The sequence below is a fragment of the Pelophylax lessonae genome, assembly GCF_965119305.1.
Source record: "Pelophylax lessonae genome assembly, chromosome: 1".
In the NCBI taxonomy this organism is placed as follows: Eukaryota; Metazoa; Chordata; class Amphibia; order Anura; family Ranidae; genus Pelophylax; species Pelophylax lessonae.
In genome coordinates this window covers 455,133,683-455,156,711 of record NC_138768.1, presented here as the reverse complement: position 1 = coordinate 455,156,711, position 23,029 = coordinate 455,133,683, and the positions used below count along the sequence as shown (strand labels likewise).

At 44.7% G+C, this 23,029-nt stretch overlaps 1 protein-coding gene across 4 annotated transcripts in view; it reads left to right on the top strand.

The window, feature by feature from the left end:
- The window catches only part of EPS15L1 (epidermal growth factor receptor pathway substrate 15 like 1), a 354,413-nt gene that overhangs the window by 225,849 nt on the left and 105,535 nt on the right, over positions 1 to 23,029 (top strand). For 2 of the 4 annotated variants that reach the window (XM_082248118.1, XM_082248120.1), the window contains 6 exons: positions 6,490 to 6,687; positions 16,143 to 16,307; positions 19,465 to 19,597; positions 19,705 to 19,853; positions 19,967 to 19,990; positions 20,103 to 20,163. In XM_082248118.1, coding sequence (XP_082104244.1) covers positions 6,490 to 6,687; positions 16,143 to 16,307; positions 19,465 to 19,597; positions 19,705 to 19,853; positions 19,967 to 19,990; positions 20,103 to 20,163 — 730 coding nt within the window. The remainder of the gene's footprint in view (positions 1 to 6,489; positions 6,688 to 16,142; positions 16,308 to 19,464; positions 19,598 to 19,704; positions 19,854 to 19,966; positions 19,991 to 20,102; positions 20,164 to 23,029) is intronic. The other 2 variants (XM_082248119.1, XM_082248121.1) reach the window with 1 other exon arrangement.

Here is a 23,029-nt window from a genome sequence, read left to right as displayed (position 1 = left end):
CTTCCTGCCGTCCTGGCCTCTTATGGGACGCAGCGGAGACGCAAATCATCGCAGGTTTTCCCTTGCACTGAGGATTTTCAGCGCGCTGTTAGTGAACAATGGCGCAATATAAAGAAGCCTTTTGCAGTGCCAAGTAGGTTCAAGCTGCGTTATCCCTTCACACCCGCCACTGATGAACGTTGGTGTGTGCCGCCTCCGGTGGATCACGCGGTGGCGGTTTTGAATAAATCTACTGCGATTCCGGCGGAGGATACCACGGTGTTCCGGGATCCCACGGACAGGAGGCTGGAGTCTCTTGCCCGCCATACTTACTCGGTTACCGGTTCCATGCTAAAAGCTATTTTTGCTTCCCTTATGGCAGCTCAGGCTGTCGCGGATTGGACGCAGGTGCTAAGGCGCGTCCTGGTGGCTGATTCTGCCCCGCCGACGACGTTAGCTGTGGTGGATCAAATTCATCAGGGTGTCATGTATTTGTGTGATGCGGACTTGGATGTAATCCCTTTGGCTGCACGTGTGCACAGCGTGGTGGTGTTGACGCGCCGCTTGATTTGGCTAAAATGTTGGTCTGTGGACCAGTCTTCTCGCAAGACTCTGGCTAATCTACCTTATACGGGATCTCGTCTTTTTGGCGAATCCTTGGATACGCTGATAAAGGGGATCACTGGGGGTAAGAGCACGCTTTTGCCCCAGTCCCACAAGGCTAAGGTTGCTCAAGGTAAGAAGCATACTTCATTTAGACCCTTTCAGGGGTCCTTTCGTGCCTTTCGGTCGCACTATAAGGGCAAACCCTTCAAAGGTCAAGGCTCCCAAAAGAAGCCGTGGACAGGTAAGCAGAAGTCCGGCCAGTCCGGGTCCGCTGCCCATAACACTGCGGCCTGAAGGGGCGCCCTCACCCAGTTCTGGGGTGGGGGGACGTTTGCTCGGTTTTCTTCAACCCTGGCTGGCCCGCGTTCGGGACAGGTGGGTTCAGGAGATCGTTCGGTCCGGTTACAAGATCGAGTTTCTCTCTCGGCCGGCAAGCAGATTTTTTCCCTCAAATCTTCAACTGTCTCTGGTGCGTTTGCGGGATCTGCACCTGGCAGTGCGGGACCTGCGGGCTCAGGGAGTGGTGGTTCCGGTGCCTCATCGGGACAGATTTCGGGGGTTTTATTCCAATCTGTTCACTGTGCCCAGAAAGGAGGGCAAGGTACGTCCGATTCTGGACTTAAAAGCTCTGAACCGCTTTGTGCGGGTTCGCAAGTTCCGCATGGAATCCCTGCGCTCGGTGGTGGCTGCTCTAGTTCCGGGAGAATTCATGGCCTTCATCGACTTGAAGGATGCATACCTTCAATGCACCAGAGGTACCTTCGATTCGCCATTGCGGAGGATCATTACCAATTCGTGGCGCTGCCTTTTGGTCTCGCTTCAGCTCCGCGGCTGTTCACCAAGGTGCTTGCACTGGTTCTGGCCTTATTGAGAGCCCAGGGCATCTCGATCCTGGGGTATCTGGACGACATTCTGGTTCGGTCTGCGACCAGTCAGGGTCTGGTAAGAGACCTGTCAGTCACGATGCAAACTCTACAGGAGTTTGGTTGGACGATAAACTTTCCAAAATCGACGCTGTGTCCGTCGGTTCGTCTTCCCTACCTGGGAATGATTCTGGACTCTGTTCAGGCGAAGGTCTTCCTGCCGGAAGACAAGGTCAGGACACTTCAGGAAGAAGTAAGGTCCCTCAGGGACGTTCCGTGCTCGTCCCTCCGGACATGTATGAGGTGTCTGGGATTGATGGTCTCGGCCTTCGAGGCGATTCCCTTCTCCCAGTTTCACACGAGGGGTCTCCAAGCGGAGGTCCTGTCCAGGTGGGACGGGCGACCGCAATCTCTGGATCTTCAGATCTCGTTGAGTCCTCGCACCAGAAGGGATCTTCTGTGGTGGCTACAGTCCCCGGCGGTGTCGGGGGGCAAGTCTTTTCGTCCTCTTTCGTGGACGGTGATCACCACGGATGCCAGCCTGTCGGGCTGGGGTGGTGTTCTGGGCGTTCTGTCCGCCCAGGGTACTTGGTCGGAGGGGGAATCCTCCCTTCCGATCAACATTCTGGAATTGCGGGTGATAAATCTCTGCCTTCGACGTTGGACGGACAGGCTTCAGGGCCGTCCGGTTCGGGTGCAGACGGACAGTGCCACAGCGGTGGCCTACATCAACCACCAAGGGGGCACCAGGAGTACCCGGGCGGCTCAGGAGGTGGCCGACATTCTGTCTTGGGCCGAGACGCACGTCCCGGCGATAACAGCGGTTCACATTCCGGGGGTGGAGAACTGGCAGGATTATGTGAGTCGCCAGTCCCTGGACCAGGGGGAATGGTCACTCCACCCGGATGTCTTCCAGATGTTGTGCGCGAAGTGGGGTCTTCCGGATGTGGACCTGTTCGCGTCTCGTCTGAACAACAAGGTGGGAAGGTTCGTGGCAAGGACGCGCGATCCTCGGGCAGACGCGTCGAACACGTTAGTGGCTCCGTGGCATCAGTATCGCCTGATGTATGCTTTCCCACCGATTCAGCTGCTATCCAGGTTCCTTCGCAGGTTGTCCTCGGAACCGCTCACGGTGATTCTGGTGGCGCCAGACTGGCCTCGCCGGTCTTGGTACGCAGACCTCGTGAATCTGGCGGTCCACGCTCCATGGCGTCTGCCTCTTCGAGAAGATCTTCTGTCTCAAGGACCGATATTCCATCCTGCTTTACAGTCGCTGGCTTTGACGGCCTGGCTGTTGAAACCGAGGTCCTGAGGGATAGGGGCCTCTCCCCTGAGGTCATTCACACTTTGATCAACTCTAGAAAGACCTCTTCGGGGAAGGTTTACTACCGTACTTGGAAGGCCTATTTTGCCTGGTGTGAGTCCAGGGGGTTTTCCCCGCGCTCATACTCGGTGTCTAGAGTGTTGTCTTTCCTTCAAACGGGTGTGGACCAGCGTTTGGCGTTGGCCACGATTAAGGGTCAGATTTCTGCGCTGGCCGTTCTTTTTCAACGCCCTGTGGCGTCTAACTCTTTGGTTAGCGCCTTTGTTCAAGGGGTGCGACATTTGGTTCCTCCTAGGAGGGAGCCTTTGCCTCCATGGGACTTGAACCTTGTTCTGTCCGTGTTGCAACATGCTCCTTTTGAAAAGATCAGGGAGATCTCGTTGTCCATGTTGTCCAAGAAGGTCGCTTTTTTGGTGACGATCACTTCGGCTCGCAGAGTGTCGGAGCTGGCAGCTTTGTCCTGCAGGTCTCCGTATTTGGTGATTCACTTGGATAAGGTGGTCTTGCGACCTAACCCTTCTTTTCTTCTGAAGAGGATCTCGGAAATTTCACCTCAATGAGGACATTGTCTTGCCTTCGCTTTGCGCAAAGCCTAAACATCCAAAGGAGGTGGATTTACACTCCTTGGATGTTGTTCGGACGATCAGGGTTTACCTGTCATCGACAAAATCCTTTCGCAAGACGGATTCTCTATTTGTCCTTCCAGAGGGGCCTCGGAAGGGCATGGTGGCGTCGGCTTCTACCATCGCCAAATGGATCAGACAGACTATTGAGCAGGCATATGCTTTGAAGGGAAAAGTTCCCCCTATGCCTGTGAAGGCGCACTCTACCAGATCGCTGAGTGCGTCTTGGGCCTGTCATCATCGGGCCTCGGTGGCCCAGGTGTGTAAGGCGGCGACTTGGTCGTCCGTTCACACCTTCTCAAAGTTCTACAAAGTAGATGTTCAAGCATCGGCAGATGCTTCCTTTGGCCGCAATGTTCTTAGGGTCCCTTGTTTTTGGGCCCTTGGCTGTTTGGGATGTTTTTATCCCTGGGTTATTTGTTCTTCCTGGGTTGTTGCTCCTGTTGAGCAAAGTTTTTTCATGCTGCCCAGCTGGTTTCCTTGCTTTGGTAAGGTTCCTTTCTCTGATGTGGGTCCGGCGTTGCCTTATGCGAAAATTTAAGGTTCCCCTAAGTTGGGACTTTTCAGGCACAAAAGATTGGAAAAATAGATAAATAGTATAAATGAAGAAGTTTTTTATTTAAATACAAATACAAATCAAAAATTAAGAACAATGTGCAAGCAAGAAACAAACAGAGAGGACATAACTCATAGTGCTCGAACATGACCCGACATGTTTCAGAGCTAAAGATACTTGCTCCTTCTTCAGGGAAAGTTCAAGCGGTACTCTGGTGGTATAAGAATGTGGACGTGTAAGAAAAACCAATATTTATAAAGATTCTTGCATGATACAAAGTGACTAATACAGTTCACATAGTGTATAGCATAAATAGTGAGTACTTACAGGGTTATATCATAACTGAGTTTAAGGCGTTGCCTTAGGCGCGGCTGAGTTTCCCACCCCTCATGTATGCACTGCTTTGGGACGTCCCCATTGTGACGAATATGGAGAGGCGGCGACTGTCGGAGGACGTAAGAGAAAACTGAATTTTTGTAAAATCTTACCTGTAAAATTCCTTTCTCTGAGTCCTCCGACAGTCGCCGCCCCCGCCCCTCTTTTGGGGTTTGTTTATGTACTCTACTGCTATTCTACTGAAACTGAGGTATGGATACAGGAAGCAGGAGGGTATTGACTGAGGGGACCACCCCCTGGGGGTGGGATATGCTAAAAGCTTTAATATTGACATATTCTGTTGCCTAGCTACTCCTACGGAGCAAAGGTCAATAACCCCATTGTGACGAATATGGAGAGGCGGCGACTGTCGGAGGACTCAGAGAAAGGAATTTTACAGGTAAGATTTTACAAAAATTCCGTTATTTCCAGTGTTAAATAAAAGTAGAAAAATGTAATTGGAAAGTATGGATAAAAGGCATACAAAAGAAGGTACCTGTAAGATCCAAGTATTATGAATAGAAAAATAACTTTATTAGAGTAAGATTAATGAAAAAAGTAACCTCACATGCTTTATTGTTACAGCCTTGTCATTTTTATATGGTGTTTGGTGGAGGTAGTGTTTTTAGCTCATGTGGTGTTACTTTTTTTTATTAATCATACTCTATCTAATAAAGTCATTTTTCTAGTCATATTACTTGGATCTTGCAGGTACCTTCTTTTGTATGGCTTTTATCCATACTTCCAAATTTAATTTTTCTGATTTATCTTAAGGTACATTGATCCACGTCCGACTGGATGAGTTAATGCACTAGACTGGTGGTTTTCGCTACCACAGCACCTCAAAAATTGGTTACAGTATTGTGCAACAAGTTCTGTGCTTAAATAAAGAGAGACCATGCTCTTATTCTGCATTGGATATGTACAATGTGTGACCAGTTCCCCCTTGTTTATTTTTGAGTTTAGTTTCCCATTCACCCCTATATCGTTTGAAAAAGAGATAGAAGTGGCAAGTGGTGGCTTCAGAAATATGGGTGAAACATATGCTTTGAAGGAAGTCCACCACCCGTATTACGCTTTTCCGGTTCAAAGGATTTTTCAGAAACCCATAATTGTGTCACTACAGCTGTCATGATAGGGATATGTAGTGACAACAGTAGTATCTCATAATATGTCATACAACAGTTTGTTTTTATTCTGTTTCAGAATAACTTTCTATACTGAAAGTTCAGATTGTAAGGTCTGGCCTTGTTATAGCTTAAATATCCACATGTTCTATAAATATCATAAATGGTCAGTGCAGACATGAGTGCACTCAGTAAATCATTCCTGTTTCTGTAAATCTGGCATTAAAAGGTCAAAGTTAGTCATGTGTTCAAGTTAGAAGTGAAACCCCTAACAAGTTCCTAAAGTCAGAGTTTGACCATTTTTTTACAATTATTCCTACATTATGGAAAGATATTTAAAGGTATGTGTAGACTATTTTAGATGCTTAGTTTACGGTTATCAGTTTAATAAATGAATACTGTTAGTCACGATGCCCAAGATATATGTAAATAGAATTTGCATTTGTTACACAAGTAATATGTACATTGCTTTTTTTTTTTTAATACAAATAGGGCTTTTTTTTTTTTTTTTTACGATATTGTTTTATTTGCAATCTATAGAAAAAGATGAAAAAAATGCTTTTTTTTCTAGTTTGACCAGATTAGACCATCCCTTTAATGATTGAAAGCGGTCACTAAAGTAATTAGAACATGTCCTCTCTGTAATAGCAAGTAGATGGTAGTGGGAGCATGTACAAATCCAAAGTTGTGCTGGAATTGTCCACTTCTCATGGCTTTGGGGGCAACTTTGGCTAAAGCAGTGTTTTGTTTTTTTTAATTGTATGAGGTCAAGTGAGCACGATTAGAAATTCTTAGTTCATCTGAGCTAAAGGGGGACAGAATGAGAAACTCTCCAGGAAGTTGGGTGCCAGTAGCGGCTGTAGATCTAAAAGATATAGTTTCTGGATGTACTGTATAGGTAGATACAGCTAAGCACAGCAAGTTTGTTAAATCATAACCCATGCATTGGAAAATTATGACAAAATAATCATAGTATGAATTTTTGTTATATATTTTTTGGAAGGAATTGTAGCTAATAACTGCTTCTGTCTTGTAGATTTCTTCTCTAAAGGTACAGATTCAGTCCCAGGAGTCAGATGTGCAGGCACAAGAGGAGGAGCTTAATAGAGCCAAATCAGAACTCAACCGATTACAGCAGGAAGAAACTCAACTGGAGCAGAGTATCCAGGCTGGCAAAGTTCAACTGGAGACCATTATTAAGTCATTAAAATCCACACAAGAGGAAATCAACCAGGTACCATTTGTACACTTGTGGTTACATATCTCAACTTGAGGTATACTTACCTGAGCTTTCTTGATGCAGCTCTGAAGTAGCACAGAGGTCCAGTAATGAGGTCTCTGGGTCTAAGATAATGCATGACACAACATTTTTTATTTAAAAAAAATCATTAACCTGTTGATGAGGGGAAAAAGAATGAACAAGGGAAGGCAGAAAATAAGCAGATTAAATTAAATTTGCTGTCCCCTCAAAATAACTCAACACACAGCCATTAATGTCTAAACCGCTGACAACAAAAGTGAGTACACCCCTAAGTGGAAATGTCCAAATTGGGCCCAAAGTGTCAATATGTTGTGTGGCAACCATTATTTTCCAGCACTGCCTTAACCCTACTGGGCATGGAGTTCACCAGAGCTTCACAGGTTGCCACTGGAGTACTCTTGCACTCCTCCATGACCACATCATGAAGCTGGTAATTTTAAAGATCTTGCGCTCCTCCACCTTCCTTTTGAGGATGCCCCGCAGATGCTCAATAGGGTTTAGGTCTGGAGACGTGCTTGGCCAGTCCGTCACCTTTATTCTCCGCTTCACTAGCAAGGCAGTGGTTGTCTTGGAGGTGTTTTGGGGTCGTTATCATGTTGGAATACTACCCTGTGGCCCAGTCCCTGAAGGGAGTGGATCATGCTCTGCTTCAGTATGTCACAGTACATGTGACATACAAAAGACTCTTGGACATACATCTCAAGGATCAGAACATTAAGTGGTATGAGAGATGATTATGGCCACACACACCTACACAGGTTGAACTGGATGGACTATTGTCTTTATTCAACCTCAACTACTATGTAACTATGTTGGCATTCATGATTCCCTCAATGAACTGTAGCTCCCCAGTACTAGCAGCACTCATGCAGCCCCAGACCATGACACTCCCACCACCATGCTTGACTGTAGGCAAGACACACTTGTCTTTGTACTCCTCACCTGGTTGTCACCACACATGCTTGACAAATAAGTTTATCTTGGTCTCATCAGACAACAGGACATGGTTCTAGTAATCCATGTCCTTAGACTGCTTGTCTTCAGCAAATTGTTTGCGGTCTTTCTTGTGCATCATCTTTAGAAGAGGCTTCCTTCTGGGATGACAGGCATGCAGACCAATTTGATGCAGTGTGCGGCTTATGGTCTGAGTACTGACAGGCTGACCCTCCCACCCCACCGCAATGCTGGCAGCACTCATATCTATTTCCCAAAGACAACCTCTGGATATGACGCTAAGCACGTGCACTCAACTTCTTTGGTCGACCATGGCAAGGCCTGTTCTGAGTGGAACCTGTCCTGTTAAACCAGTGTATGGTCTTGGCCACCATACTGCAGCTCATTTCAGGGTCTTGGAAATCTTCTTATAGCCTAAGCCATCTTTATGTAGAGCAACTATTCTTTTTTTTTTTCCAGATCCTCAGAGAGTTCTTTGCCATGAGGTGCCATGTTGAATGTCCAGTGACCAGTATGAGAGAGTGAGAGCAATAATACCAAATTTAACACACCTGCTCCCCATTCACACATGAGACCTTGTATCACTAACAAGTCACAAGGGCCCAATTTGGACATTTCACTTAGGGGTGTACTCAATTTTGTTGTCAACGGTTTAGACATTAATGGCTGTGTGCTGAGTTATTTTGAGGGGGCAGCAAATTTACACTGTTATACAAGCTGTACACTCACTACTTTACATTGTAGCAAAGTGTCATTTCTTTAGTGTTGTCACATGAAAAAATATAATAAAATATTTACAAAAATGTGAGGGGTGTACTCACTTTTGTGAGACACTGTAAGTTTGTATGAATTATGCCATTATCCAGTTTCTATAATGACTAAGGTTTTAGACCTACGTGTCAGTGCAGTCTTTGCTTTAGTCCTAGAAAATAATGCAGTACTCATAAACTTTAACGTGTAGCTTGAACTGCCACTATTCTTTATGGTGAACTGCCTCTATTCTTTATGGCTGGGCTGCATGTAAAGAATAGATCCCAGTGGGTTAAAGCGGAGTTCCACCCTGAAACATTTTTTTTAGATAAAAATACCCCCCGGGGCTGTCAGGGCTAGTGCATTTAAGCAACGATAGCCTCTGAACTGTCCCCTGTTTCACTTACCTTTTAGAAGAAATACTTACCTTGAAAATGTCTTGTCCAGCGCTGCCATCTCAGGTGTGGGCAGCTGAAGCCGGAGCATCCTCTTCGGTGACATCAGAGTCCCAGAATGCACTGCACCGGCCCTGCTCATCATTTCCGGTGCAGGCGCGTCATCTCTGCACAGCTTCTGGGCATGCCCAGAAGCTGTTCAGCAGGGAATAACGCACCTGCATCAGAAGTGACGAGCAGGGCCGGTGCAGGCGCATTGATTCCTGGGATCGATGACGCTCATCTCCCAGGAGTCAATACAAGGAGGAAGTGATGTCGGCGGCCGTGTCCGCAGAGAGAGGAAGAGGAAGGAAGGTAAGTATATTTTCTTTAAAAACAAGGTATGTGAATCAAAAAAAAATTAATTATCCAATTGTTTTTCAGGTAATTTAGAGCAAGCGGACAGGGAAAAGTTAATTTTGAGGGTGGAACTCTGCTTTAAGAAAGACTTCTTTAAAGGATTATTTCATGATTTTTGGATTATCATCATGACAGCCAGGCAATTAGCATTTACAGAAGGTGATTGGCAATTTAAAACACTGCTCAAAAAAAATTAAAGGAACATTTTGAAAACATATCCGATCTCAAATGGGGAAAAATATCATCGCTATCATCTGTTAGGAACAAAAGGATGCCACATCATTTGATGGAAATGAAAATTATCAACCTACAGAGGGCTGAACTCAAAGACACCCCGAAAATCAAAGTGAAAAAATGATGCAGCAGGCTAGTCCATTTTGCTGAAATTTCATTGCAGCAACTCAAAATGGTACTCAGTAGTTTTGGGGGGGCCCCCATGTGCTTGTATGCATGTCTGACAATGTTGGGGCATGCTCCTAATGAGATGACGGATGGTGTCCTGGGGTATTTCCTCCCAGATCTGGATCAGGGCATCACTGAGCTCCTAAACAGACTGAGGTGCAACCTTGCAGTGTCGGATGGACTGAAACATAATGTCCCAGAGGTGTTCTATTCGATTTAGGGCAGACGAGCGTGGGGGCCATTCATTGGTAACAATTACTTCTTTCTCCATGAACTGCCTGCTTACTCTCGCCACATAAGGCCGGGCATTGTTGTGCACTAGGAGGAACCCAGGACTCACTGCACCAGCGTAGGGGTTTGACAATGAGTCCAAGGATTTCATCCCGATTCCTAATGGCTGTCAGGGTGCCATTGTCCAGCCTGTAGAGGTCTGTGTGTCCCTCCATGGATATGCCTCCCCAGGCCACCACCAAACCAGTCGTGCTGAACAATGTTACAGGCAGCATAAGGTTCTCCACAGCTTCTCTAAACCCTTTCACGTCTGTTACATGTGCTCAGGGTGAACCTGTTCTCATCTGTGAAAAGCACAGGGTGCCATTGGTGGACCTGCCAATTCTGGCGTTCAATGGCAAGTGCCAATCGAGCTCCACGGTGCTGGGCAGTTAGCACAGGGCTTACTAGAGGAAGTTGGGCCCTCAGGCCACCCACATGAAATCTGTTTCTGATTTTTTGGTCAGAGACATTCACACCAGTGGCCTGCTGGAGGTCATTTTGTAGGGCTCTGGCAGTGTTCATCCTGTTCCTCCACACACAACGGAACAGATACCAGTCCTCCTGATGGGTTAAGGACCTTCTACGGACCCATCCAGCTCTCCTACAGTAATTGCCTGTCTCCTGGAATATCCTCCATGCTCCTGAAACTGTGCTGGGAGACACCGCAAACCTTCTGGCAATGGCACGTATTAATGCGCCATCCTGGAGGAGTTGGACTGCCTGTGCAACCTCTATAGCAGGCATCACTAAATGGCAGACCGCGGGCCAAGTCCAGATTGAGTCAATGTTCCGTCCGGCCCCGCCACGGTCATGCCATTTAGGATCCTCTTTTTTTTCCCTCTGCCGCCGCTGCCCGTTAGCTCTGTTGTTTTTATAGAGCGGACATCGGAGGAGTAGCACAGCGATGCACGGAGGGCGGGGGCTGGCCCAGTTAATTGAATAATTGCTAGAACCACCATGTATTCTAGCAACCAATAAGTTAACTGGGGCAAGTCCCACCCTCCATCTATCCCTTTGCTGCACTTCTGATGTCAGCTGCTTTGCCCTGTGTAAGGTAGGACAGGGAAGAAGGCACTGCTAATGCAAAGGGGGAAAGAGGGGTTATATCAAGGGGCAGGGCAGAAACGTAAAGGGAGTGATTTTAAGGGGAATGGGGCTCTACAAAGAGGGTGATGACAGAAAGGTGAAGGGGGGCTAGAGACTGCGGTGTGAAGAAGGGTTCTAAAAAAAGGGGGTGAGCACAGGAATGTTGGGGGGGGGGGGTGCTATGAAGGGAGTGAGGACGGGAATGTTAAGGGGGGGTGCGATTAAAATGGGAGAGGACAGTTATGTGAAGGAGGGTGCTATAAAGGGGGTGAGGATAGTTATGTGAGGGAGGGTGCTATAAAGGGGATGAGGACAGTTATGTGAAGGGGGGTTCTATAAAGAGGGTGAGGATAGTTATGTGAGGGAGGACTCTATAAAGGGGGTGAGGATAGTTATGTGAGGGAGGACTCTATAATGGGAGTTATGACAGTTATGTGAAGGAGGGTGCTATAAAGAGGGTGACGGTTATGTGAAGGGGGGTGCTATAAAGGGGATGGGGACAGTTATGCGAAGTAGGGTGCTAAAAAGGGGGTGGGGACAGTTATGTGAAGGGGGGGGTGTTATAAAGAGGGTGAGGACAGTTATGTGAAGGAGGGTGCTAAAAAGAGGATGGGGACAGTTATGTGAAGGGGGGTTCTATAAAGAGGGTGAGGACAGTTATGTGAAGGGGGTGCTATAAAAAGGGTGACAGTTATGTAAAGGGGGTACTATAAAGAGGGTGCGACCAGTTATGTGAAGAGGGGTGCTATAAAGGGGGCGAGGACAGGAATGTGAAGGGGGGTGCTATAAAGGGGGCTAGGACAGGAATGTGAAGGGGGGTGCTATAAAGGGGGCTAGGACAGGAATGTGAAGGGGGGTGCTATAAAGGGGGCGAGGACAGGAATGTGAAGGGGGGTGCTATAAAGGGGGCTAGGACAGGAATGTGAAGGGGGGTGCTATAAAGGGGGCGAGGACAGGAATGTGAAGGGGGGTGCTATAAAGGGAGTGAGGACAGGAGTGTAAAGGGGGGCTGGGGACTGCAATGTACTATAAAGAAGGGGGCAAGGACAGGAATGTGAAGGGTGGGTGTGAAATGAAAGGGGCTGGGAACCAGCAATTTAAAGCAGGGGTTGATATAAAGGGGGGCTGCAGACAAGAATGTGAAGGGGGGGTGAGGACTGTAATGTCAAGAGGGGATGATGTTCAGGGGGACTGAGAACACTGATGTAATAAAAAAGATAGTAATGTGAAGGATCTGAGACTAGGTTCACATTGTTGCGTAACAAAATGAAATAAATGGGCTGCCTTATAAGCAGAAACGCAGAAAATACGTTCCTGACCTTTTTTTTTTTTTTTTTTTTTAATTTATTGCGCCATGCCAAGCTGCATGGTACTATGGTAGTATGCGATGTGACGGTCGTAAAGATGTGCCACGTTTGCCCATTGCCACAGAGAGCCAAACATATGATTCGGACCTCGGCTGGAAGAAAATTTTACTGACTGGACCTTCATGAATTTTAATTCAATATCCCTGCTCTATAGGGTCCAGGTATTGCCTCATGCTACCAGTAGTGACACTGACCCTAACCGAATGCAAAACTAGTGAAAACCAGTCAGAAAAGATGAGTAGGGAAAAAAAAATTCAGTGGCCTCCACCTGTAAAACCATTCCTGTTTTGGGGGGTTGTCTCATTGTTGCCCATCTAGTGTACCTGTTGTTAATTTCATTGACCCCAAAGCAGCTGCAACTAATTAATGACCCCCTCGCTAATTAACTAACCAAATCAATATCCCAGGAGTCAAATTGACTTGATGCTATACTCTAATTAAAAAGTGTTCCTTTAATTTTTTTGAGCAGTGTATAAAGTTTCCTTTTACATGCAGTTCAGGAGTGTCTTCAGACACTTCTGTCTTCCCAGGCGCAAATGCCACCTGCACGTTTATATTTACTTAGGTTATTCAGAGAGTATCTGTTGTTTTTAACCTTTGAAGTCACTATGTGTCTTTAAGGATGTGGTTTGTCTGGTTTTCATCCTCCTCATCTTATATTTTTGATACAACACATAATACAATGCACTTTTTGCCTTTCTTGCTGTATTTGTCAAAAAATGTAAATGCCAGTAATAAAGCTGAACTCCAGGTATGATCTTTATTATATAGTAATATTGGTCCAACTTAACACAAAGTAAGCGTATGTTCACATCAGCCACCAACGCAGCTGTTCGGTTTTTTTTTTTCAACAAAATTTATTGAAATGTCACAGAAACATTTCATAAACTTCAGTGGGCACCGAGCGGTACAGGACAGTGGATCGCCTTTCACTGTGCTGCAAGGAAAAAAGTAATGCATGCAGTGATGTCCTCTATATTCTAGTTTCTTTTTCAGCAGCTTCCTCTCTAGCCCCACCTGTGGTCATTGTGCAGAGGGGAAGCTGCTTGCCTGGCACTGCCCCCATTCATAGAACACCATGCATTTTTTTTCAATGAATTCAAGGCAGTTCTCTGGTTGGACAAGGTGAAGAGAAGGGGCAATGATGTCATGATGTCCACTTCATCCAATTAGAGAAAGCCTTGTATTCATTGATAAAGTACAAAGCGTTCTGTGAGGGTGGCAGTGGTGAGTCAGAGACCCCCTGTGGTCATTGTGCAGCAGGAAAGATGCTCTGCACAGGACCAAGAAGATTGCTACTTTCATTGTAGTAGTACCGACCACTATAGTAATTATCAGCTTCCCCAGTGGACCCTCAAGTATGAGATATGCATACTTACATTGGTCCAATGTAAGTAAGCAATAAAGACCATACCTAGAGTTCAGCTTTAAAGTGTTGAAGTGAACACATGTTTTTTTTTGTTTTTTTAAAAGGGACTGCCATCAAGATTAGCCATGTTTATTATTTTTGTGTATTTCACATTGTTGGCAGGATATCCTGTGTTTATCAAAAGTTTGATGTCTGCTGTAAAATACAAAGTGGCTCTTGTATTCTTGTTTAATGGAATAGAGCAGGGCTCAAAATTTCAAGTCATGAGCTACTAGCCAGGCCTTAAGAGTTACTCGCCACTTGTTACCCCACCCAAACCCCACCCTGCTCCGCCCCTAAACACGCCCTCTACATTGCAGAGCGCCCACAGCATGTCCCCTTACATTGCAGAGCGCCCACAGCATGTCCCCTTACATTGCAGAGCGCCCACAGCATGTCCCCTTACATTGCAGAGCACCCACAGCATGTCCCCTTACATTGCAGAGCGCCCACAGCATGTCCCCTTAAATTGCAGAGCGCCCACAGCATGTCCCCTTAAATTGCAGAGTGCCTACAGCATGTCCCCTTAAATTGCAGAGCGCTCGCAGCATGTCCCCTAAATTGCAGAGCGCTCACAGCATGTCCCCTTACATTGCAGAGCGCCCACAGCATGTCCCCTTTCATTGCAGAGCGCCCATAGCATGTCCCCTTTCATTGCAGAGCGATCACAGCATGTCCCCTTTCATTGCAGAGCGCCCACAGCATGTCCACTTTCATTGCAGAGCGCCCACAGCATGTCCCCTTTCATTGCAGAGCGATCACAGCATGTCCCCTTTCATTGCAGAGCGCCCACAGCATGTCCCCTTTCATTGCAGAGCGATCGCAGCATGTCCCCTTTCATTGCAGAGCGATCGCAGCATGTCCCCTTAAATTGCAGAGCGCTCACAGCATGACCCCTTAAATTGCAGAACGCCCACAGCATGTCCCCTTAAATTGCAGAGCGCCCACAGCATGTCCCCTTACATTGCAGAGTGCCCACAGCATGACCCCTTTCATTGCAGAGCGATCATCACAGCATGTCCCCTTTCATTGCACAGTGCCCACAGCATGACCCCTTTCATTGCAGAGCGCCCACAGCATGACCCCTTTCATTGCAGAGTGCTCACAGCATGTCCCCTTAATTGCAGAGCGATCATCACAGCATGTCTCCTTAATTGCAGAGCGATCATCACAGCATGTCTCCTTAATTGCAGAGCGATCATCACACAGCATGTCCCCTTAATTGCAGAGCGATCATCACAGCATGTCCCCTTAATTGCAGAGCGATCATCACAGCATGACCCCTTAATTGCAGAGCGATCATCACAGCATGTCCCCTTAATTGCAGAGCGATCATCACAGCATGTCCCCTTAATTGCAGAGCGATCATCACACAGCATGTCCCCTTAATTGCAGAGCGATCATCACACAGCATGTCCCCTTAATTGCAGAGCGATCATCACACAGCACGTCCCCTTAATTGCAGAGCGATTATCACAGCGTGCACTTACCTGCAGCAGGCGGCTTCTCATCAATCCTGTGCGTCCTCCGTGTCTCCTGAGTCCTCCTCCTCGGCCAGTTACAATCGTTCGCCTTTTGGCCAATCAGGAAACACCTGCCTCCTGATTGGCCAGTAGGAGGATCAGGAGGAGGATCCCTGTGACAATAGCGAATACTCATTCGCTATTGTCACACAATGGGTGGGCTCAGGACGCAGTGCTCTGCTCCTAGAGCCCATCCTTTTCTAAAAAAGAAAGTGAAAGTAATCGCCAGCTGCTGTTAATGGCTGCGGCGGCAGGCACAGCTCGCCATCCTCAAAATTCCACTCGCAAAATGCTAGTAGGCGAGTGGAATTTTTGAGGGCTGGAATAGAGTGTGTGTGAGACATGTCTAACAGGCCAGAGTTTTCTTTTTTTATGAAAGCCTAAAAAGGATAGATACATTCAACAGTGTGCAAAAATTTAAAGGTAAAACTTGAACTGTAATTAGTAGTGCAGTCAAATTGATCCCTAGCACCAGCCAAAAATTCCAAAAACAGGCAGCAGAGTTTGATCACTAAGCTCAGTGTGAGAGCAGTAATCCCTCGGCAGACGTCCAGCATGCACCCCACTGAGTCAATGCTAGAGCTCTGCGATCAGCAGAGCTCATTCTCCTTGCAGATTGGAGGTCGTGATTCAGTGGAGAGCTGTTGAATCACTGCAGAGAGACCACTGCTTTCACACAGCGTTGTGTTTGGACTGCTACCTGTGCCTTGGATTTTGGGCTGTGGAGCAATTTGACTACTGCTCACAGTAGGAAACGTACATTTTCTTAAACCTTTTTCTCAGAGTGGGTTTAATGTAGTAGCATTTACTTTATTTCTTTTGAAGTATTAATACACAAATTAACCTGTAAAGCTGCTTCTCTTTAATTCAGGCCCGAAGTAAGTTATCACAGCTTCAGGAGAGTCAGGAAGAAATGAACAAAAGCATTGAGCAATATAGCAACGCTCTCAATGGAGATCATGGGGGCAGTCTGAATAATCTTGCAGATGCTGACACATTCTCTTCCCGAGAGAGGCTGGACCTTTCTACATCAGCGGTGAGAAACAGCACTGGTTAAGGCCCTAAAGAGGGTTGTTCCTGGTAACCAACATTTTGTAATGGTTTTCTCATAGGCTGAGTAGTTTGTTTTTCTTGAGTTCTAGTTGATACTTTTTGGTGCTTAGCAATTCTCTACCTATTTAGATTTTGATAAAAATCATCTTTTAATCTTAAAATGGTCATGGGTAAGGGTACTATACTTGCATAACTTGGAACTTTATGCAGTTATTTGGCATATTCTGTTACAAAGACTTTTACCTTATCCACATTGCCTCAAAGCTTCAGTTTAAATGGCTTTGGCCTCATTCACACTGCCACTCCTGTGTTTAGCTTTTTAAATGCATTAGAGGTTATCAGGGAAATATAAACCACTTTTATACTTCCCATATACATTTTTTCCTACATTTAGATTTTCCTGCTTTTAAACCGGTTTAGCCACGATTTACATGCGTTTACATGTATTTAGCGTGTCTAATCGGAGGCAGGATGCACAGATGTCTATTTTCTCTAAACACAGGTAAACACTCAGCGTCATTGGCATAATTGAAAAATAATGACATGCATTTAAAAAATGTCCAATAAATGCAGGTTTGACAGTGCCAGTGAGAATGAGACCTTAGGCATAATACTTCTGCAAGAATTTTACTCTGCTTGTATGAAATGCATGCATATGCATGCAGATTCTTAATTATTATTTTCAGTACAAAGACATTTTACATGGTAGCTTTCTGACAACAGCAGTAAATAATTGCATATGCAGTTGTGCTCATAAGTTGACATACCCTGGCAGAATTTATGATTTCTTGTCCAATATTCAGTAGTTTTTGTTATTATTTAAAAAGAGTAAACACAGTTGATTGATAATAAATCGCTTCAGCCAAACACTAACGAGTGAAAGAATTTTTTTTTGTTTATCATTCATATTCTCTGAAAAATGGCCAAGAAATTATAAATTCTGCCAGGATATGTAAACTTATGAGCACAACTGTAGGTATTCACACATCCATATACAGTATATTGGATATAAAAGTATACATACCCCTGTTAAAATGTCAGGTTTCTGTAATGTAACAAAAATTAGATAAAAATAAATAATTTCAGAACTTTTTCCACCATTAGTGTGACCTATAAACTGTACAACTCAGTTGAACAACAAACTGAAATCTTTTAGGTGGAGGGAAGTAAAAATAAAAAACTAAAATAATATGGTTGCACTGCACACCCTTAAACTTATAATTTGTTGAAGCACTTTCCTTTTTGGCTATGAGTCTATCAGCATGGCACATCTTGACTTGGTAATCTTTGCCCACTCTTCTTTGCAAAAACACTCCAAATCTGTCAGATTGCGAGGGCATCTCCTGTGCACAGCCCTCTTTAAATCACATCACAGATTTTCAATCCGATTCAGGTCTGGGCTCTGGCTGGGCCATTCCAAAACTTTAATCTTCTTCTTTGGGTCATTGTCATGCTGAAAGATGAAGTTCATCTTCATGTTCAACTTTCTAGCAGAAGCCTGAAGGTTTTGTGCCAATATTAACTGGTATTTGAAACGGTTCAGAATTCCCTCTACCTTGACTAAGGCCCCTGTTTCAGCTGAAGAAAAACAACGCCAAAGCATGATGCTGCCACCACCATGCTTCACTGTGGGTATGGTGTTCTTTTGGTGATGTGCAGTTTTGTTTTTACACCAAACATATCTTTTGGAATTATGGCCAAAAAGTCCAGCCTTGGTTTCATCAGACCATAACACATTTTCCCACATGCTTTTGGGGGACTTCAGATGTGTTTGAGCAAAATTTAGCCAGGCTTGGATGTTTTTCTTTTTAAGAAAGGGCTTCTGTCTTGCCACTCTACCCCATAGCCCAGACATGAAGAATACGAGAGATTGTTGTCACATGTACCACACAGCCAGTACTTGCCAGATATTCCTGCAGCTCCTTTAATGTTGCTGTAGGCCTCTTGGCAGCCTCCTTGACCAGTTTTCTTCTCGTCTTTTCATAAATTTTGGAGGGACGTCCAGTTCTTGGTAATGTTACTGTTGTCATATTTTGTCCACTTGATGATGCCTGTCTTCACTGTGTTCCATAGTATATCTAATGCCTTGGAAATTCTTTTGTACCCTTCTCTTGACTGATACCTTTTAACAATGAGATCCCTCTGATACTTTGAAAGCTCTCTGTGGACCATGGCTTTTGCTGTAGGATGCGACTAAGAAAATGTCAGAAAAGACCTACTAGAACAGCTGAACTTAATTTGGGGTTAATCAGAGGCACTTTAAATGATGGCAGGTGTGTACGGACTCCTTTTTAACATTAGTTTGAATGTGATTGCTTAATTCTGAACACATCTACATCCCCAGTTATAAGAGGGTGTGCACACTTACGCAACCACATTATTTTAGTTGAATTGTACAGTTTATAGGTCACATTAAAGGTGGAAAAAGTTCTGAAATGATTTTTCTTTGTCTCATTTTTTACATCACAGAAACTGACATTTTAACAGGGGTGTGTGGACTTTTTATATTCACTGTATATGCAACTAGTATACATTTTTGCATATATTACATATAGATGAAATGTAAGCAATATCCCATTCAAATAGTACAAATGTATTCAAAGCATTGCAACCATTTATATAAGTAAGAAAAAAGATACTAATACAATATTTGCATATAAAAGATAAAATACCAAGACACATTACTATTGGGAGTTGGTGTGCAAAGGAGTAATCTATAGTACAGCTCTGTGAAAGAAACTGTATTTCAGTCTGTGTGGATTTATATATAAACATATTTTGCATGAAGTCAAGTTCATATATGCAGATTTCATTGATCGCCAATTTAGCTGGCGGACTAGTTCCTTCCTTTAAAAATTCAAACATACATTTGGTTTGTCTTGAGACTGGATTATTTGTTCAGCTTATTTTATGCAAAAAGCAAAGTTTCAAGCAAATGATGTTATTTCCAGTCATCATAGTTAAAATGTATGTGCCTTTTTAGATTATCATCAAGTTGGAAACAGTATAATGAATCATTGTCCTTTAAAGAGGGAAATTTGAAACGTGACAAGGCTACATTGTTGTTTTTGAATCAGGAAGGGTACAAATGCTTCTCAAGTTTGAGATCTCATTCACATTTTTTTCATCTTCTTCAGCAGGATGATCCATTTAAAAGTAAATCCCACCTTTTCAACAGCAGCAACAACAACCAAGACCTCTACTCTGACCCGTTCCAGACAGAAGATCCCTTTATTTCAGACCCTTTCAAAGGGGCAGACCCTTTTAAGAGCAGTAAGTGCATCATAGTGTTCTAAAGAGCCACGAATTTTGGATTCTAAAAAAAATACCTTGATTAGTTGAATACACTGACACAAAGCTAATAACCCTTTCTTCCTCAGATCCATTTGGCGATGATCCTTTTAAAGAAAGTGATCCATTCCATGCTCACTCTACTGATGACCCTTTCCAGAAACCCAGCAAAAGTGATCCTTTTTCTGCTGATCCTTTCACAAAGAATAGTGTCCACTCCATGACTCTGCCACTAAAGGTTAGAAAAAGCTGACCAGATGAATTTAATATCTTTAAAAAAATCATTTTTATATCTTGTGTAGACAGTGCATTTGTTGTGTTAACCAGAATTCTGTCCATGGTAACCAACAGGTCTCACGGCAATTCCCACTTTTAGTAAGTAGAATGACTCCATTGATGAAATACCGGCCCCTCTATTAGTTAAGCATGAATTAAATGTTTAAAAACGTATTAGTTAACTAAATGGTATTTATTTCTTCCACAACAGTCTGATCCTTTTGAGAGCAGAGATCCTTTCTCCTCTTCAACACTGCCAAAGAAAGAATCAGGTGAGTGGGCTTTGAGTTATGTCAACACCTTTTGCACTTTAGTTCTTCTGATATTGTGTCAGTTTATGGTATATCGCGAACTTGGTTGTTGAAAAAGGCTTTAGGCAATAACGGTCAGTTTGCCAAGTATTATGATCTAGAGAACAAGGTTTTCCTCTTTATGTAGCGTAACATACTAAATGTAAAAGTGCTTCGCTATTCATATAAATAAAATAATAGTGCAAAATTTATCCAAGAACATAAATATGCTAATAAATACATGTAAACATAAGCGCAAAACCAGTAATGAACAATTGTACACACAGTAATCAGTGACACTGTAAGTAAATCAAGTCCCAAAATGATCAGAGTGAGAAATCTGTGTGTTCAGAGGGGCACCCAGCAGTTAGAAATGTATTTCTCAGAGCAACCAGCCAAACTGCTTATGGTAACACAATGACCCCCAATGTATGAGTGGTAAGAGCTGTTTCTGCTCCCTGGTATATGGAATGGGTTCTGTTTCTCTCAGTGCAACACCATGTAACAGGAGAACAACATATAAACTGAAGCAACCTCCATAGTGTAGTAAGAAATGTAAAAACTGCTTTATTAGAAGTTAAAAAATTAACACTTGCATTTTAAAAGAAATCAATACTACTCATCATTGTAAACAGAAGGATTCCTGGGACAGATCTCTGCTGAGCAATGGGAATCTATTCTACAAATAATTCCCGTTATCTCTTAATCTAACTCAAAAAAGATTATAGCAACTTTACATTCTTCATTGGACATATTAAACGCCTGTGTGTATGGCCCATTAGTGTCGCAAACTTTGATTACGTGGGCTAAGCTCTTACGCCGTGGCCTGGAGTGGAAACAGTTCTCCCAAGCCTTTGCCGAGCTGGCTGACCAGCTGGTCCAGGGGCTGCGGTTTATCTGTGATGTCTCTTTGGATGTGGCTCCCCTGATGGCTCGCCTCTCTGTTTTGGTGGTACTTCGGCGTGTCTTTGGCTCAAGTGCTGGTCTGCGGATCGGACTTAAAAAAAGGCCTTGACTGATCTTCCTTTCCAAGGGGATCGCTTGTTTGGGGCTACCCTGGATGACATCATTAAAGGTCTCACAGGGGGGAAGAGTACTTTGCTTCCGCAGGCTACTAAGCTACCTCGTCGTAGAGTCTCCTCCTCAGCTCATAAGAAGTTTTTTCGTCTCTCAGGTAGGCCTCTTCAGGAGGAACCAAACAATCCTGGTCTGGCAAGCCAAGCTCGGGCTTCTCCAGACAAGTGGACGAGACTCCTTCTGTATGAAGGTGCGCCCTCACCCGTATTGGGGGTGGGGGGACGTCTTTCCTGCTTTCTGGATCTGTGGACTTCCCTGGTGCAAGACAAGTGGGTCCACAAAGTAATTCGGTCCGGCTACAAGACGAGTTTCGCTCTTGTACCCCAGCGAGGTTTTTTCCTTCCAACTTGCACCTGTCCCCAGACCGCTTAAGTGCCTGTTTTGGGGCGGTACAAGACCTGTTCCTTCAAGGGGTATTTGTCCGACTTCGGAAAGTTTTCAGGGTTTTTATTCAAACATGTTCACAGTGCCCAGGAAGGAAGGCAAAGTGCCTCCAATCCTGGACCTCAAGGCGCTCAACTGCTTTGTGTGAGTACACATTTCAATATGTGCCATTCACCAGCATTTTCTCGCTTTGCTGTGGGAGAGGAGCATTATCAGTTTTTAGCATTACCCTTTGGTCTCGCCTCTGCTCCTCGGATCTTCACGAAAGTTAAGCCCCAGTGCTAGCTTTGCTACGCTAACGGGGATCGCGTTATTGGCCTATTGGACAATCTTTTTCTGCGAGCGAAGTCTCCCTCTGCTCTGGTGGAAAACCTGGAGACCTCAATAGGAGCTCTGTGAATTTGGCTAGATTCTGAATTTTCAGAAGTCTGCTCTGGCTCCTTCTTCGAAGCTGAACTATCTGTGCCTGACTCTGAACGGACGATCGGCGACTGCACAGTACGGCTCCTTACAGCTCCATTGTATACTGCCTGTGTTGGCTCGCACAAGCCTGATTGTGCTTTTTGATGTGAGTGAAATATTTTAATTTCAAATAAAGAGTTATGTTGCAGTGAGCACTTAGATCTTGTGCTTTTCTTTTATGTCCTTCCTGTAAACTGAGCCCCAGAGACTAGCAGCTTAGCAAGTGGCATCTATTCACCTGGATATACCTGGACTCATCTGGTTTGAGGACTTATCGCTTCTCTATGTCTTTATTGAGGTGAAAGGCCATCTGGTGGCTAATTGGTGGTGGTGTTATGAGCACATTCCCTGAGACACCTATCAAGCACTTTATATAACCAATCTTTACTTGGCAATTTTTTGGATTGGACTTGATTTATATAAATAGCACTTTAATTGTGGACTGCACTTTACCCACATCCTTATAAGTACTTTGAAGATATTTGTTGTATCATTTTCACTTTATTTAATACTTGAAGAAGATTTTTATATAGCGCTGTATTCTTATATATTTATTGAACAGAAGTTGGCCTTGAGTACCACCAAGGGCCAGGTGTCGGCTTGGCGGTCTTCTTCCAATGACCTTTGGCTACGTGCTCCCTGGTGCGTACCTTTCTTTAGGGTGTCCGACATATGGTCTCTCGAGGGCAGGCTCTGTTGCTGCCTTGGGATCTCAATTTGGTGCTTTCAGCTCTACAGAAGCCTCCCTTTGAAAATATTTGTAGATTTCCCTGCTTACGCTGTCCCAGTAGGTGGCCTTTTTAGTGGCTATCACCTCTGTGCACAGGGTGTTGGAGTTGGCGGCGTTATCCTGTCGTTCACCTTATCTGGTGATTCACAGGGATAAGGTGGTTCTTCACCCCTGTCAGTCGTTCCTTCCAAAGGT